General features: G+C 35.8%; 1 protein-coding gene across 5 annotated transcripts; it reads right to left on the bottom strand.

Annotated features, from left to right (window-relative positions):
- Positions 1-2,535: 2,535 nt before the first annotated feature.
- On the bottom strand, positions 2,536-17,635 carry LOC100889434 (interaptin). Of its 5 annotated transcripts, XM_030975481.1 has the most exons (16): positions 17,480-17,635; positions 15,814-16,037; positions 15,047-15,127; positions 14,090-14,299; positions 11,424-13,299; positions 10,925-10,986; positions 10,141-10,266; positions 9,244-9,327; positions 7,694-7,897; positions 6,734-6,865; positions 5,260-5,388; positions 4,908-4,926; positions 4,730-4,848; positions 4,160-4,282; positions 3,652-3,735; positions 2,536-3,165 (listed from the first exon to the last, which is right to left on the bottom strand). In XM_030975481.1, the coding sequence occupies exons 1-16, from the start codon at positions 17,550-17,552 to the stop codon at positions 3,094-3,096; spliced, it is 3,618 nt and encodes a 1,205-aa protein (XP_030831341.1). In that variant the 5' UTR covers positions 17,553-17,635; the 3' UTR covers positions 2,536-3,093. The 5 variants fall into 5 exon arrangements, with proteins under 5 accessions (XP_030831341.1, XP_030831343.1, XP_030831345.1 ...); XM_030975483.1 differs by lacking the exon at positions 4,908-4,926 and having other exon boundaries at positions 4,730-4,843; XM_030975485.1 differs by lacking the exon at positions 6,734-6,865.
- Positions 17,636-18,998: the final 1,363 nt, after the last annotated feature.

The raw sequence follows: 18,998 nt of genomic DNA, 5'->3' as shown, positions 1-18,998 counted from the left end.
CTTCTTTGGTAATAACATACATAAAATGAGCTGTAGAGGGTACATGAGCATTTGTCTACATCAATAAACCACTGCTTGTAATGGCCAAAATTAAACTGATTGAATCTTTGAGTAGCATAACGTACTACCATTCGGTACAATGGTCTGAAAATCAGACTATAACTAATACTCTAGATCTATAGCTCTTACGTCGATTCAACAACTAATAGTCGTTATTTTCCCACTTGTTCTAAATTAGTATTATCTTTCAAATGCTGTTGGAATTTAACCTTTTCATTTTTTGGCCTGCAAATGGGATAGTACCTTTAAGGAGCTGTAAAATAATGCTATACTTTACTCCTTGCCTAAAACACATTTTCACTTTCCAATCTTTCTTTTTTTCTTCACAGTTGCTATCCCTTATAAAAAATGTGTATTTTATATTATAGAGAGGAAGAGAAAGAGAGAGAGAGAGAGAGAGAGAGAGAGAGTGCACAGAACTCATCAAATTGTGCACTCTACATTATCACAAATGATAAAATGAATACAAATTAAGAGAACTAAATGATATTTTCCATACAGGTGATATAAGTAAACGTAATTATTTTTTAACCAAGAGAAAAAAAAGCAAATACATTAACAATGTATGATATTAATAAGTTGTGTTTAGATAGTGTGGTAAACTGTGCAATTCCCTAAATACTGGTGCTTTGATATAGGAGAATGTACAGAGGAAAGAGAGGAGACACAAAAAGTTATTGAACAAGTTATTAAAATAAAAACAAACAAAATAATGCACAAAATAATAAAGGCAAGAAAATTATGTACAAAAGCATTTATTCAAATGGCAAAGGAAACATCATGGTCTCATATTGGTCCACACACAGATTGCTTCTGGTATATATATGGCAAGTGAAAAAGTTACAATTAATATTTTTCTGAATTTGATATAAAATTCATAAAGAAAATATCAAAATCAATGGTATTGGTAGTGAAATGTAGAGCCAATAATACACATAGAAAATAATATGGAGGCGTTAAAAACGATACCATACATTTTGGGGCTAATTTCAGCCGGCATAGTAAAAGCCTGTATGAGCGCACCAATTACATTTTTGGTAGAGGTAGATGGTTAAGAACAAATTGCAAGATCGTTTTGAATACTTGATACCACAGTATAAGAAGTGCATTACATTGGTAATTAAAGGGGAAGTCCACCCAAATTTTAAGTTGGTTTTTATAATAGAAACAGGTCTATGAACGTTTGAGAAAAAACCAATTAAAAATAAGACTTATGAATTTTAAAGGTGCGATTAAATCAAATACAACATGGCAACTTTGTGTCCTATCTTGCGAGCTCCCCTCCCATTTGTCTTGTACTACAAACCTAAAAGATTTATATTTTGATTATTTTCCCTCAAGAAAATGTTCAATCATACATTCACCCTAAATATTGTTGCAAATAAGTTTCTATACAACCCCTGTATGAACAAAATCTATTCCATCATCACTAACTAGGAAACTGCAAGTTTATGAAATTTTCTGTACAGAGCAAATAGGAGAGGAGCTCGCAAAATACGTCACAGTATTGCCAATTTGTCTTTCAATAATGAAAACTTCAAAAATTCATGACTTTCCTACTTTTAATTGGATATTGCTCAAACTTAATTTGTTTGTCTCATTTTTCTGCTTTTATTAGAACCAACTAAATAATAGATTTACACTAGTACACTAAAAATATCAAATATTAAGATTATAAAGATTGTAAAATTCATGGGCAATACTATTTCATATTTAACTGAACAATATCTCTCCTGTGTCACTACACAATATTATTATAAGCAAACATTGCTTAATGGGTAAACATTTTTCAATATATATCAAATATATATAATCCTGCGTCTTATCACCCTGTAAAATTATTGTACATGTATCAGGTTTCACATAGGTAAAATAAGAATACAAACGATCATGGCAAAATTCAACAATCCACAAGATTTATTTTGCAATATGAATGTTAACAAATTCATATAAAGACATAAATTTCTGCAAGTGGTTACTATAATTTCATTTCTTATCAATGGAATATGCCATTAAATGGAAAATTCAAAACTCATTTGTAAATTGCAAAAATTGTCAGTAATGATGTAAAAGTAACAGTACTAGTTTCATTTCTTAACAATGGAATTCGCCATTAAATGTGAAATTCAAAACTCAATTGTAATATGAAAAAAATTGTCTGTAAGTAACAGTGCAATAAAGTTGATTGTAAATCGAGCACTAGAAAATTTATCATGTCATGATCGACACAAGGGAACAGTTCATGTACAAATAGCAGTATTTGATGATTTGATAAATTGATACCTATTTCTGAGTATTATGCTTGTGAATGCTACAGAGTACCTCTAGCTGTACCACCTATCCTACGGATTGGTGAACTGAATATACATATATATATAATACAAACATTTATAGCGCCCAGAAAAAAGAAGGCATGAACAGTTTATCAATGTCCTGAAAATTCATGCATAAAAGTCAATGTAATAAATTGTTGTATTTTTTTTCTTTCTAATTTCATCAGCCATACCGTTTATTTACTCCTTTTTCCTCCGACATGTAACATGAATTCCTAGACTTGCAAAGACATGCACATATGAAGTTATTCATTATGATTTATAGTTAACAAACCACATATTAATTCGGCTATCAAATTCTTTTTGACATTACAAATTTATCAATACAAATAATAATATATTCTTAGAGGTAAATATGAGAATATTGCAGGAAAATAATCACTTGTTTGTTTTAACTAATGTGTCACTTTCAGTATTAATGGGGTTTATGCTACCCAAAAAAGGGTACCGGTAATCAAATATTGCTGTATAACATAAATACATGGAAATATCTTAAAAGATTACACTTTATGCCACTGTGGCGCACCCTGTACAATGTACACTGTATGTATAATACTGATAAACATTGATCTAATGCCGCCAAACTCTGATTCCATTGAAATTTATTAAATGGTTGTTTAGAACATGACAGTCCTCTCAAAAAAGCTTCAAAACAGCCTCATTAGGAGTGACTGCATCAAAAGCTGTGTGCAGTATCTACTCACATATAAAGACCAGATGCTGGTAAATCATGTCTTAATCTCACTCTCCCACAGCCTGGTATATGGATGCTCTGAAAGATATGCATAATAATAAACAAATCCTTAAAATTTGTGAATAAATTGCATTTTTCAGAGAATACTTTTATAACAGAATACCGTACTGAAAAGGGGAAAATCTGATTGTGTACATTTCCATATTGGAAGGTTTGGAGGTTTCTCTGTAAACAAAAAGAAAAAAAGAAAAAGAAGATGTTTTCTATGAAACAGATTTTAGCAATTTCAAATGAAGCCATTTGGACTGTGGCTGTCTCTAAATCTTTTAAATTCAATTTGCTTTGTTCTCCCTCTCTTCCTCCCATAAATTGCACAACTTTTCTGAAGTTCAAACTCCAACTTTTGAGACAAAACTTAAAATATAGCAAGTACTGGAGGAATATTCAACACCAATCTTAAATAACTAAAAAGTAGCAGAAAACTTGACTGACTGAGATTTAATGCACAGTATTTAACAGAATGCTTGCGGTGGCTGAAGCCAAAGTATGTTAAGAAGAACTTACCATTCTCTTATAGTTCTTTCTTTTGAAAATGGACGGTCCTCCAGAATTTCTGATGACAAGCCTTCTGGAGTGGGTTACGGTCAGCTGTAAGAGTAATAAATTTGATCAGATATTACTCAACTGAATGACAGTTATCTGAGTAAAAGTGAGCTAATGATGAGGAAATCAGATGAAACAGAACATGAACACATGGTAACACACACACACACACACATATATATATATATGCATTTTATGTATGTAAGTAGGAGTTTTTCAGAAATTTCAAAGAGATATCACAAACTGTTTTGTATCGAGGATGTTTATATTTTCCAGGTCTAAACGAACTATCCCTTGTATGATAAACAATTTAAAATGAGTTTTAGACAGTTTCTCTCAAAATGCAGTTCAACAAAGCCCAATTCGATATTACTGGTATCCTTTAGTGTACACTTTATCACAATTTTCGATTTACTTCTTAAATCACAAGAGATACAATCATAAGCATGAGTTACCAGGGGCTACATACCACTTTGTACTTTAGAAGACGAATGGAACACTCCGGTAGGACAACCTCTCTTTGTGCTGAGTTTCTCCCATTCATTGGCGCGGATGTTCTTTTGAGTTCTGTCACTGCTTGCTCAAAAGGTGCCTGATTTGAATAATATAGAAAGTACATATGTCAATCATTTCACTGAATCATGTAGGCCTACATTGGCAGTTAGTATTTTTAACAACGTCAAGAAGAAAAAAAAAATGATGAGACTATATGTTACTTTCTTGCAGACTGAACATTCTACACCCTTTTTCAACCTTGCATTGTGAACATGCCTGGGAGTAAGGTATTTCTTTTCTTCCCTATCAGATACTGATCACAGTGATCCCAGTTAGAATTGATCAGAGGGCCAGAAAATCACCTAGAATAAGCTATTTTGTACACAAAAAACCTAAACTATGGCCTAAAAATAACTTGCCAGGGCCAAAATTCAGGCTTTTGCCTGAAAACTGGCATTTCTGTGATCAATGCCTTCATGCCCCTATCACATTTGCACCTTCAATTTGTTAAAGTATTTAATGATCTACCATCTACCTATCATACCTCATTATCGTCTTGAATGAAAGGAGTACTCTGGTCTTCCATTTCTTGGTCCGAGTCAGCTTTAGTAGAAAGGACAGGAGCTTGTTTCTCAACATTGCTTTCTTCTTCCACTTCCTGGTTTCAGAAGTTACAAAATAATAAACATTGAAAGTGAATTGAAAGAATCCAACATCCCTGTAGTTTCTTCCAAACAAACACTGTTTTTCAACAAATAGTCCAACTCGATCAAAAGATGCTCTCATAGAAAGCAGAGATACAATTAGAACAATTGGTTCCTCTACATCATATTCATGTGCACTCTGACTCCATTCAAGGAGAGTAAAAAAAGGCCTGGTGAGATGGATAAAAACTTCTTTGCACCCTACATGAATCATGTTCAAATTGGTAAAGTTAACATTTATTCCAGCAGTCAGTTACTCCCCCAATAGTGAAAAGCTGGCTATGCCACTGTACAAACCTGTTCTTCTCAGAATCACTGCCATGTCCCTTTTTTGAATGATTTCACTCACCCATTAGCCATCAATTCTTACCTCTATAAACTTCTCCTTCTCCAGGACAATTGAACATTTACGTAGATAAACCAATCTCTCAGTTGGGTCAGGGTCTGTCGATGGTTCAGACCTCTGTGTCACTTCATTTACTGCTGCCTCACTTGGTGCCTTTTTAGTTATAGAAACAATGAAGAATAACAAGATGTGAGTTGGTCTAGTGGTACAAATACTTCTGTTTTGGCCTTATTACTAATTCTGGCGGACCTGATTCAAAACAGCATTGTGTCTTTTGATTGGTGACATTAAAGGTCAGTCTCATGACACAATAATCAGGTCTGATTGATACATGTCCACTTGCAAAAGCCCTATTACATACACATGTAAGACATTAATCTACACTTGCTACATTCTACCCAGGTGAAGGTAAATGGTAGGAAGACATTTCTTTAATACTTGAGCATCTTAGCAGCTATGCCGAAGCCAAGGTAATAATCATGCAGTTTGTAATAGAGTACTGAAGCTGTGACATCATAAAAATCTATTCTTAGAATTTCTAAATTTTTTCGTCATTTTCCCGAAAGAGCATCAAAAATAATGTCCAAATATCAAAAACCAATTGAAAATGTTAATTATTGTGACCATCTGAATTTAAAAGATTTCCTATAACCTGTGCTCAGTGTTATATTGCTCTGGCTCCTAATGTTATGAAGAAAAAATTGAGAAATTCAAAAAATAGATTTTGATGAAGTCAAAGTTCACCACTCTATAGGCAATAAGTATACTTCATATCTCTAATGTCTCTATGATAAGTATGATTGTTACTATTTAAAAATGAATACTTTTCATTCAACTTCAGTCCTTAGAACATTACTCCATACCTAGCAGAAAGAAGAGGGGTTGTGGTCTAGCCCTTTGGAAATGCATAGAGACATTATATCATAATGTGATATGCACTATTTTAGAACAGAATATTATTATTATTATTATTATTTGTATAAATAGGATGTTCAATTCAATTCAATTCTATCGTTTTATTTTTCCAAATCATTAACAAATGTAAATCATATACAACAATAGATACAATTCATGTACAGTAAAATAATAGATAAGGAAAAAAAGGAGAACAAATCAGAAAGCAGAAGCTTGGGGGTTAAAAAGTTCCCTCAGTACATTATCATAATCAAACTGTGTATAATAAAAGAAAAGTAAGAAAATATTCAAAAGCTACACTTACACTGTACAAAACTGACAAATCACCAATGATAAATTACACATCCATGCATACAATCAATCACACAGGGAAGGGGGGGGGGGGGGGGGGAGGGGGTCAGGATTCAGGAGTGGGCAGTTGTGACTGGTGCAAGTCAGTCCCCTACTCATACATGTAAGCAGGTAAGGTGACAAAAGACTGACCTGGACCAGCCACAAAAAAAAGAGTGACCGGCCCTTGGAACAAATCTAATCTAAATAATATACATGGTAATGATTATAAATGGATAACATGCTTCTTTACATCTGTGTTTGTCTTTGGGCATAATCCAAGCATAGCTATGAATCTAGTAAAGCTCTCTTCTCTTCCAGTGGCATCACCGCTTGGTGAAGGAGATCTTTGTCTGACATCAGGTAATACTTCTATATCTTCTCTCTGTATTGAACATATTAAAGGGATTAATAACCAATTAAAATGTAGCAGACGATACAGCTCATGTTCACTAGATATTGGAATGCTTTGTGAGTTGTTGTCTCGTATACTAGAACACATGGGCTCTGCCTTATAAAGAGTTGCAACTGATTGAATCGATCTGTAGATGAATTGCAACTACATGTAAGTACTGAAGAGTTAGGAGATTATGAGTTTTCTAAAGACTGGAGAACTAGCAATCAATTCAGAATAAATACAATTCTTCATTAGACTAGGCCTAGATAACTTGTGACAAAGTGAATATTTGTGAATAATTCTTGCATATCACGGAAACAAATTTGCAGCTTTATTTTACTTTTAATATGCTTATATCACAAGGGCTTGGATGTCTACAAATAGGAGTAAATGCAGAACAAGACATACTGAATCATAAGCGTTTCTCCTTCCTGTTAAATATTATATTAATAACGATACTACTACTAACAACAACAATAATAATACCATTAAGGGACCAAAGCACTAACAGTATTATTATAACCCTGGTCATTGGATTCAATTATTATTCTGCACATTAAAGTGCACATTAAAGTACACATTCTTCCCTCCCTGGGGAGCATTCCAGCTGGTCACCTTTAAACGGGCACGCACATGTTTGAGTTTTTAAATAAAAAATAAATGAAAAGTAGACAATTACTTGCATATTGCTGATGCAGTATGATACAAAGTTGTCATCCAATCTGTAATCTATAATTGGTGATGTCTTTCCAAATTATCTTCCATCACAAGAATTAGTGATGTGTAAGAGCGTTATAATCATTGCTTCGTACATACCTTTTGTATTGGTTTGGACTTCCGTCTGTAGGGAGAAGACTTGGAAGACTTGGAGTGTGACAAAGATGTGTCCACATTGTGATTTGATATGGACTTCTTGAGCCCATGAGAAACGCCAGATAGGTGGTCTGTTCTTTTCACTATACCTGGACTGCTTGGAGAGGATCTTAGCCTTCTTTCCTCAGCTGCATCTTGGTGATGTGCCTAAAAAAGAATAACGATTTAGAACAGATTGTCAAATCATTACGTGTTAACGAACTATATCATACATGGGCCTTAGAACTAGACATATATGTATGTACCATAAATGTGATGAATGACTAGTGATAATTTGAACTGAAATAAATTTGGCTGTCTGTAGATTTCGTGCCTGGTTCGTTCAAAACAAAAGAATTCAACAGAGTGAAAGGATTTTAAGTACAATATAACATCTTTCTCTTAAAAAGACCCCCAGAAGTATCTATATATTAGAATGATCTACAATACAGAAACATATCAAACTCAATAGACTAAGAAAGATTCAATTGCAGCAAGCTTACTTAGAGACTAATGTCAAGTCAGGGGCACAATGAACTAAGGTGCAACAATGCATGGAAAAGCAGTCCCAACATTAACATTAACCACTTTTAAAAATGTTAAATGTGTTGATAATGGATAACAATATGCCAATTTCCCCACTGCAAAACTTACCAACTTATATGTTTATCTAAGCTTCATAAAATCACGAGCATTCACAGCCTAACCGCAGGCCGAGGTCGGCCCTGTATTGTAGAGGGGATTTCATTCATAAGGCCCTCTAGCGTTCTAAAGTGGAAAGTCTTGATGTTGTTTAAAAGTGGAATATGCACGTCATTGATTAACCGCTAGCCTGAAACACCAAATAGAATTCCTGCCGACACATGTCATGATAAGTTTGAAGAGCAATAATCAATGTACTGTTTCGTTCCTTTTCTGACCAAATATGACGTATTTGTGCAAATTTTATGTTGCTTCAAAGACGGGTTATTGAAAAACACAAGATTTTGCATGCCCTCAAACTTTGCGGGATCCTGACCCATATTAAACATGGATTAAATAAATTTTATGTGGACTGGAAAGCCAATATTGTGATGCAAATTTGACACGAAATTTATTTGGGCCCCAAAATAAAACTATGTGTCACAAATCGAGTTGTTTTCAAAGTTTTCATCTTTGTAAACAAAAAACTTTAACGTGGAAATTAAATTATTTACAGGATTTGTATAATGAATATTCTTAAATATTACTATGATACTGCAAAAAACAGGGCGCAAAAAGTGATAAAATGAAGGAGATATCGTTGTTTGAAAATGTGCCTTCTCGGAGAGCTCTACCTACGGTACAGGTCAAACCAGTCAGAGTTAGCCGTATTAATGAAATAGACGTGTTTTTGCACACCTGCCGTTAGGCTGATTCACTATGTAGAGTGTTGTATTTTTAATTGAATGTTCTATCTTTCTCTACCCTACATACATGAGAAACCTCTCTCTCTACATGTATGGCATTTAAGGTTCATCTAAAATTTATCTTACCTCTGTAAATACATCATCTTTCTCTTCTGCTCTTTCAGGTAGGTCACTATCATCCTCATAGCATGCAACCACAAAAGGAATTCCCTGGAATGGTGTTGAATAAAAAATAAAAAACAATTAAAAAAAGGAACGGTAATTGCTAGTGATTTTTACGACGCTCCACAGTAAGGTTTGATAATAATAATAATAATATATTACATTTAATACAATGTTTCTATTAAAGCCTGTCTGGTCACTGACAGATGGTTATCTCATCAAATCAGCTCTCAATTAACATAAGAAAAAGGGGATCATGGGGGACCAATAGGCACTGATTAGGCATTGTTTTCTATATAGAGGGCCCAAGTTCTTGTAGTACAATGGGGCTTTAAAGTGCTTAACAGAAATACAAAGTGATGTTAACCTACAACAATTTTATGCATGATACATAATTCTAATAACAATTTCCTAAAAATAATTTTCTAATAATTATTCTTTACCCAGCACTTCATAAATTCACAAACGAAATTAAGTTTATTCTTGAAGGTTTCTAAAGTTGGGGACTCGTGTATTTCATGGGGAAGATTGTTCCACAATAGGGGGGCACAAACAGAAAAGGCACGATTGCCATAGCGGGTGTGGGTGCGAGGGCCTGGTCCTAGATGTAAATGTGTTTGTGCGCACCTTAGCAGTGCAGGGCCAGCAAATCGTGTAATTACTATGCACAATACCAGGAACTCCATATTTATCGCAGCTAGTTGCACAATCATCTACAAAATATCACAAGTGAAATTGTAAATGTTTAGCATTGAAAAACAACAATATCATTCATACATGGCTAGGGAACCAGACGGAAAGTGGGGCTGTAAATCATAGAAACTGGTCTTTTTACAATTATTGTGCATGTTCTCATCATACCTCATTGTATTTTGTGCAGTCTTTGAGGGCTACGAAGCACTTGGATACAGGAAACAGTCTTGATGTACACGCATCCATCTCTGAAGATCTCTGTCTCTGCTCACAAGCTGCCTCTTCGTCCGGTGTCTAAGTGAAACGAGGGCAAGTGTGTATTGATCACTAGAATGAATTGCAGGGATCTGCACATGTGAATGATGCCCCAACTTATCCCTGCCAAACTTTCACAGCAAAAATTAGGAATCTCTCGTGGCAAAATTAGGAATTCAGTTTTCACAAAAAGAGAGAAATCTAGAAATTATAACATTTCTTTGAAGGCAAACAAATGAGACTACAATGTAATTTCTCCAACAGTAAGAACAGTTGGCAGTTTGGGTAACTTTATTGTAAGTCAACAAATCTCAGATGCAGCGGTAATTGCTGAGACACCATCCCATTCAGGTCTGATCTGACCATGGCCTAGCTACTAGAGACTGAAGAGAGGTCAGTTTGGTGCATGAAATCCCTCTTAGGATGGGGATTGGGATCATTCATTAAAAGCCATTTGGTTGACACATTATGAAAGACCTTTCGGTTGTAACTAAACCAAAAGGACTAATGATTTAGCGGTAAGACATCCATTTTCTGGATTTAACAAATCTGAAAGTGTATTTGCCTCCCTACAGGAACTCAGGCAAGGCTATTTTTAAGATTCTTAATGAGTAATTTATACAGTTCAATAAAGAACGTTAATCCTTCACCGCGCAATTCAAGTTATAAATTGGAATGTATGGAGGAGTGAACTCACCAGCACAGAACCAGTGTCAGAAGATTCAATGTCCATCGCCTCTTCACTGTCTTCATCAAATCCTTGATTTTAAAAACAAACATGAAATTACTACCAACAAAAAAATTGTCTAAAAGTTCATGTCAACAACAAGCAAAGGAAGAAAGAGAAGACAAGAACATTTTCCAATTGTAAATATACTTATGACATCAGTAGCTTTCAAAGCTATAAGGAGACGGTACAACATATATGTATCATTGTCTAAGAGAGTTTCGTAGTGACAATGACTACATTTTTAATGTTTTTCTTAGATGATTTGGAATATCGTACAGTGTACATTTGTGTACAGATTAAAGAGGCATTAGGTTTGGGGTCAAAACTCTAATCAAGCTGTCTATGTGATCAGAGAGTCTTAATTATATTTGAGGACATCAGTTACCTGGAAAATATTGCATGTAATTTTATGAAAATATAAATACATGTGTATTTCGAAGTACATTTCTGATTTCTACATTCTTACCCTGATGAATATCTCTGTTAAAATCAGGTGACTGTCTCCTAGATTGATTAAGATCTCTGTTTACATCAGGTGACTGTCTCCTAGATCTGTTAAGATCTCTGCTAAGATCGGGTGGCTGCCGCCTAGATTGATTAAGATCACCGTTTACATCAGGTGACTGTCTCCTAGATTGATAAAGATCTCCATTTACATCAGGTGGCTGCCGCCTAGATTGATTAAGATCTCCTTTAACACAAGGTGATTGTCTTCTAGATTGATTAAGATCTCCTTTAACACAAGGTGATTGTCTTCTAGATTGATTAAGATCTCCTTTAACACGAGGTGATTGTCTCCTAGATTGATTAAGATCTCTGCTAGCATCAGGTGACTGTCTCCTAGATCTGTTAAGATCTCTGCTAACATCAGGTGACTGTCTCCTAGATCTGTTAAGATCTCTATTTACATCAGGTGACTGTCTCCTAGATTGATTAAGATCTCTGCTAAGATCGGGTGGCTGCCGCCTAGATTGATTAAGATCTCCTTTAACACAAGGTGATTGTCTTCTAGATTGATTAAGATCTCTGTTAACACCAGGTGACTGTTTCCTAGATTGATTAAGATCTCTATTTACATCAGGTGACTGTCTCCTAGATTGATTAAGATCTCTATTTACATCAGGTGACTGTCTCCTAGATTGATTGAGATCTCTGCTAGCATCAGGTGACTGTCTCCTAGATTGATTAAGATCTCTGTTAACATCAGGTGACTGTCTCCTAGATTGATTAAGATCTCTATTTACATCAGGTGACTGTCTCCTAGATTGATTAAGATCTCTGTTAACATCAGGTGATTGTCTCCTAGATCTGTTAAGATCTCCGTTAACATCAAGTGACTGTCTCCTAGATTGATTAAGATCTCTGTTAACACCAGGTGACTGTTTCCTAGATCTGTTAAGATCTCTATTTACATCAGGTGACTGTCTCCTAGGTCCGTTGAGATCTCTGCTTACACCAGGTGATTGTCTCCTAGATCTGCTAAGATCTCTGTTAACACGAGGTGACTGTCTCCTAGATTGATTAAGATCTCTGTTAGCATCAGGTGACTGTCTCCGCAATTGATTGAGATCTCTGTTAACATCAGGTGACTGTCTCCTCGATTGATTAAGATCTCCGTTAGCATCAGGTGACTGTCTCCTAGATTGATTAAGATCTCTGTTCACATCAGGTGACTGTCTCCGCAATTGATTGAGATCTCTGTTTACATCAGGTGACTGTCTCCTAGATTGACTAAGATCTCCGTTAACATCAGGTGACTGTCTCCTAGATAAGGTTTGGTTAAGATCCCTCCTAACTTGATGTGACCGTCTCTTACTGTGATTGTGATCTCTGTCTTTGTTGCTTATCTGTCTCCTGCTTTGGTTGAGACCTCCATCTCTGTCAGATTGCTCAGTCTCACTGTCATCATCTGATTCTATAACCTCTCTCATGATCTTTAAATACAGAAGTTCTGCCCCCTGCCTACTCTGCTCAAACCTCTTTCCTGAATCATCTGAATAATCGGAAGTATTCCTCTCACGGAGTAAAGCTCCTTGCTTATGTCTTTTCAACCATTTTGCTGCACCTTGTCTCATTACATCTAAATCCTCCCCTGAACACCCCAAAAGTTCGACTGATTCTTCCTCTCCATCAACCTCTTGCTGTCTTGTTCTTCTTGTTTTTTTCTCCTTAGGACACTCATAATTCCAGATGTCCCTGAGAAGAATGTGAAGATCCTTTTCACTGGGAAGGCCATCCATACACAGTAAGACCAGCCTTTTGTATATCCTATTGCTCTTTGGTAATCCAGTGTCAAATAAATTGGGTAGCTCATAATGAGAAGAACCATTACGTGATGACAACTGTTGGGAAAATAAGAATAAAACATCATGCACTGTCTTTATATTCAAATGAGCTAAAGAAAAGGTATGAAAATTCCAAAAATTGTCTTGCATCTAAAAAAGATACAATAAAATATTAATCTATTCAGCGAATTTCAATGAATACTGTCTTCCAAAATCTTTGAAAATGGCAGACAATACCACACCGATGGATTTTTTTTTAAGTGACTGTATTATTAGAAAAGAATGTTTTTTTAATTAACATTGTTATATGTCTAAACACTTTAAATAGTAGTAAAAAATATCAAAGTACGACCAAGTTTCATCAGCATCATAATCAACCCCCTGAATGCTTCATGGATGTACATCATCACAGTGAACTCGGATTACTATTTTTCACTCACACATAAAAATGCTTCTTAGAATTGGGTATTGATCCATGATTTTCATATTTCTACAAACTTAGAGACATTAAGTTACTACAATATAAATACATTCTGGAATATAAGTTGCAAAATGAGACAATCAATAGACGTTGAAGAATTACTGATATTATGATATGAATTTTGATGGCAGACTGCATTACACAATACCGGGGTAAAAAATAAAAGAGATGAAAATGACAATAGGCCCAAAATTTGCAGACAGGACATAACAAAAATGTTTGTGGCAATTTTCAGTAAGATATTAAAGCAAATAGCACTTTTCCTTCAGGAATTTTTAGGAGTGGAACAAGAATACTTCGTTGTATACAAGACCAACTGAATTCCCCATTACTTTCCAGAGCTGTTACTGATAACTCTAACCTTACCTGCTCAATCTGTGTAGGAGCAAGTTCATTACTGATCTCTTTGACATAGTGCTTCACTTGATTCACAAGGAACTCCTTCTCTGCAGCTGGAACTACATGGTGTCTAAACTCATTTGTATGGACGATTTCTAGAAGCTGCTGTCTGATGTCTTGAAGGTGGAATCTATCAAGTCTGCCTTTCTTGTCCTGGAGTAGAGTTGGGCTGTCTAACTATAAAAATATAAAAATATAGATTGACAAAATAAAACATCAAGATGTGATTTCGCATAGATACGAGTCTAAAATTCAAGACTGTCATGTAAAGGGGTATGGGAGCTTTATCTAAACTCCCCATAATACAGTATAACAAATTTATCTCTCCACAACAAGACTGATTTTCATACATGTACCTTACTTTTATATTAGGATTTTATTTCTGCAATAAACAGAAAAACACAAATATTTTTGGGTGAATTTACATCTTGTGATCTTTGACCTAATACAAATGTGTACAAATACCAACCTTCCAGTTCATACCTCTAGAGCTGTTTGATCATCACTGACACAAATGAACAGACAAAAAGATAAGCAATGCCTCCAACACCAAATCGGGCACAAAAAACATTTTAGTAAAAGGATAACTTTTCCAAAATATTCATACATACAGTATACAGACAGACTTTGGTGGCGATTATCATTATATTCATCTTTTATAAAAGAGGCATTGTCTTCTGACTTTTGTCCTGTTGTTTTCATCAATAAAACAAGATAGAATAAACAAAATTCAAATTTTAGTTTGCCAGCTAAACTGTGCATCCTTTCTTGACAGTGTTCACACATGCTAAACGTGTCAACAATGTCATGTATATGTAAGTGTAAGCAGTTTACCGGGCCTAAAAGAACATCGTTTAAAAACCTATACTCAATTTACACTTCACTACATTGCATAAAGTGCTGAATACAAAAGTTGTTACTTACATTAGAATAAGGAAAGTATTTATCAAGTAAATCGTAGGCATCTTCTGCTGTCTCTTTATGGCTCATCTTATCCAAAACAATCTGTAAAAGATTTCATGAACACATAGAATGATTGATCTCTCAAAACTTCTATTTTATTAGGGGCGGGCTTCATTATCATCATTAAAATATTTTCTATGTTTTCTATATTTTCTATTAAAAAAGAGAAAATATTTCTATTACTTACGTAGATGCAAATCATGGTGCCACTCTACCACTTTCTACCTCCAGGGGTCATTTTAAAGCATTCTTATTATCAAGGAGGCCATTTGCTCTAAGACTCATTTGCCCTTTGGGCTCCTAAAAGTGTAAGAATATTCAATAAAGTAGCATTCTCCTTGTGGACACATATGAAGGGTAAAGGAAAATCAACAATGGCATTACAGCCTCAACTCCATACATTTTAATAGACCTACATTCAATTTCAATTTCCAACAGCTTTTCACCCATATCTTAATGTGGACTCCCGTATTCCAACTAAACTTGTGAGTATTCTTTTCCTCTCCATTCCCTTTCTTTTATCCTTAGATAATTTCCTGAGGTTCTTTCAGTTTTGGTCAGAATGAAACTTCTGTAAAATCATCCTTAGCAAATGACAGGAGGAAAAGCGATTAACAAAGTGATTTTAACAACACCACCTTTAAAGGTTAAAACATATAAAACATAGAACTCCACATAGTTTGAATTTAAAGATCAAAAGTGTAGAATTGCCCAATTCACTGACTCACCCGTCTCTTTAACTCTCTTATTATCTTGGTAGAATGTGATATCTGGAGATGCTTTCTTGGGCTTGAATCAATTTTCTTATTGATCATCTTTAGAATGTTTATCACCCTCCTAAAAACGATGACATCATCCTTCTTGATGATCACCAGGACGACAGCAAGGAAGAGCCTCAGAGGGGCTAGAAAGAGCACTTGAAATGATTCCATCCCTCTTCTCTCCAAAATTTCTGTAATTTTAAAAGCATTCAAATAGATTTCAAAGTTATTACATTATGATAATAGGCAAACAATATGACTGCCAAGTGCCAACTCATATTACTTATTGTATGTAAGTGACAGCAGCAGTGAGTGTACATAACTGGTCTCATATTTACAGTTCAATGTACATGTACACGTGATAGAGTAGTGCACAAAGAACTTTGCGCATTGAGCGCTGGACAGTGAGTTTACGCACTCTCATTGGCCGATCGGCTTGAGTGGCTTCACTTAAGGAGGCGAGTTGGCTCAGTCGGTAAAGCGTCCGTCTGTCGAACCAAAGATCCCGGGTTCGTCTCCCACCCAGGCGGATGACTGGAGCCTGCGTTGTGTGTTAACGTGCCCCTTCCCTTGTTCATAGACACAGGTTAAGTCAAGTGGAAAACACTCCGTCCCTCAGATAGGAAGTTAAATGGAGGCCCTGTGTAGAGAAGAGTCACTACCTTTGCACGTTAAGAACCCACTGCACTATTCGTATAAGAGTAGGGGGAAACCCTGTCGTAGTGGTCCACCTGCACACACCCCCCAGTATAGTACGATATAATATAAAGTATAATACTCTGTAAAGAGGTCTGTACTCAAAAGGAAGAAAAAGAAGAAGCGCAACTTAAATTCAATGGCAATGTCAATACGTGTCACACCACAGAGATTTTGAAAGGTCATGCTTTAAACAGGTGACGCACATAACTGTGCCCGCATTGATATCCTTACTCCCCACGAATTCACCTTTCCCCAAATGGCTGTGTGTCCGTACATGCTTAATTTGTGTATATCGTGGTGTAGCTGATGTGTGAGCAGCGCGCGCGGACCTTGGAAACAAACCTCCCTGGAAATTTTTAATTGTTTCAAATTGGTCATCCAGGGACCAGGCCAGGACCGTCCAGGAGGACATTTCAATCCTGGTTAGTCCGGGACGGTCCGTGTAGCAACCGTAGTGGTACAGACTACAGTGTTGATCACTTCGGACCGTATACGGTTCATGCCGGACCAATGATGGATGATCACAGACCCAACTGGGGCATTCCGTGTTGGGATCGGGACAGTCACAGGTGACCTTGTATTTTTAAAATGAAAGTTGATTCATAAATATTGATCAAATTTGTAAGAAAGTAAATAGACCTCTACCCTGTCTAATTAGTAATTATACCATTTTCATAATGACACTGATAGTGAATCTAGAATCACCTAGCCTAGACAGAAATAACCGTCTGGTACGGGGAATTCTTAAATAAAACTGAAATTTGTCAACCTTGCATCAGTGACAGTGGTGGACTGGTGCAGCTGATGCCAGACGCAGCTCAGCTAGTCTCAGGGCCGGGGAACAACGGGCGCGATCGCGATCGCGACGAATGGTCGATATCTATCAGAGACTGAATTGATCTATGTCGGTCTATTATTAAACCTAGCGCCTTACCTGCCAGAATATCCGTCATGCCTTTCTTTGATGCATACTCAAGAATAATCTCTTCCACTCGTTGCTGATCCATGGAATCTCTATCAAAAGAGCAGAATGCCCCATTAATTTTATCAAGAGCAACTGCATCTACTAATTTGCACAGTTAGCGGAATTATATGCAGCAGATTATTGTTTATTGTTTTTGACGCAGAGGGCAGCAAATTGCTATGGCTCCAAATGGCTCTCTCTGTACTGTGTGTGCGTGCGTGTGGGTGTGGGTCGCCAGTCGTACTTTTAGTGAAATAATATGGGGTTTAAAGGTAATTTATCCCTGTTGCAGACAACATCACTTTCTGTAGAACTTTGCAGAAATTATGAATATATCACCTATTATGTCCTATCTGTGCACAATTATGCAGTTTACTTAATTTCTAGACTTCATGCACTGTCAGACACTATTAAGTGGGTACATTGAGTGACTGACCAGGGAGTTTAAACTCACAACTCCCTGAACATAATATGAGCTGTAGGGGTAAATGAGCATGTGCCCTGACTCTACATCGATAACCCACTTCATAATCCCCATAACTATAAGTGACTGAATCTTTGCGCAGCATTGCAAAACATACAGCCATTCGGTACAAGGGCCTGAAAATCAGACTATTTAATTAAACGACCGCGATCGCTAAATTCGATTAGACAACTAACGGTTTTTATTTTCCAACTCTTGAAGGCATAATTACCAAGCCCTTTTGTTTTGAGGGAAGTTCTAAATTAGTATTATCTTTCAAATGCCGTTGAAGTGTAACCTTTTCATTTTTTGGGCCTGCAAATGGGACATGTCCTTTAACATCACTAAATTTTGAGAGATAACGTAAAACAAAAGGGGGTAAGAGAGGAGAGGGAAAAAGCGACAATTAACGCACGAGTTTGGTATTGAACCTGATAGCTTCCACTACCAAGAAGATCGCCTATTTGTTGACACTTTCTGAATATGTCAATGCCTAGTATACTAATTTATTTTACGCTTTCAGGATTCATCATGATGATTATTTTTATAGTCAGATGTTGTCAAGATTTCCCCATAAAATTTTTCTTTCAGTTACAAGTATGAAAGTGAGTTTTTATATTATTATCATTTATTTTTAAAACTGCCGACATGAAAGGCTTTGTCAATAGGCCACTGCGTGCAGCTCCCTGGCATAGGATAATGAATAGAAAACTGGTCTATCTAATAGGCCGTCTTGTAATAATGGTCGTAATTTGCATACATTAATTGTTGCTAGGTAGGACAAACCATAATGTTTGTCCTACCTAACAACACGTAATGTATGCACTTTGCAAGAGGTCTATTGAAATACAATTATTCGTAACAGCTAAATGAAATAATTTGTAATTTGAAATTTGAAATTTGAAATTTATTTGATTTCCAGGTACATAAACAAAATAAAAATGACAACACAGAGCATATAACATTAAGACAGTGAAAATGCCACCAGCGGACGCCTGAGGATTACCTAAAAGAATTTACATTCTG

Source organism: Strongylocentrotus purpuratus, unplaced genomic scaffold, assembly GCF_000002235.5.
Source record: "Strongylocentrotus purpuratus isolate Spur 01 unplaced genomic scaffold, Spur_5.0 spur5_scaffold_8, whole genome shotgun sequence".
Lineage (NCBI taxonomy): Eukaryota > Metazoa > Echinodermata > Echinoidea > Camarodonta > Strongylocentrotidae > Strongylocentrotus > Strongylocentrotus purpuratus.
Note: the sequence above shows the minus strand (reverse complement) of the source record. Positions and strands in the feature narration are given on the sequence as shown.

Bases quoted from the DNA above. Each gene is read 5' to 3' on its own strand.
- LOC100889434 (XM_030975481.1), bottom strand. From the start codon at position 17,552: ATGGATCAGCAACGAGTGGAAGAGATTATTCTTGAGTATGCATCAAAG. The intron at 10,267-10,924 runs GTGAGTTCACTC...CGTTTCACTTAG, and splicing joins CTGACACTGGTTCTGTGCTG to ACACCGGACGAAGAGGCAGC. The intron at 3,736-4,159 runs GTATGTAGCCCC...TTACTCTTACAG, and splicing joins GTCTTCTAAAGTACAAAGTG to CTGACCGTAACCCACTCCAG.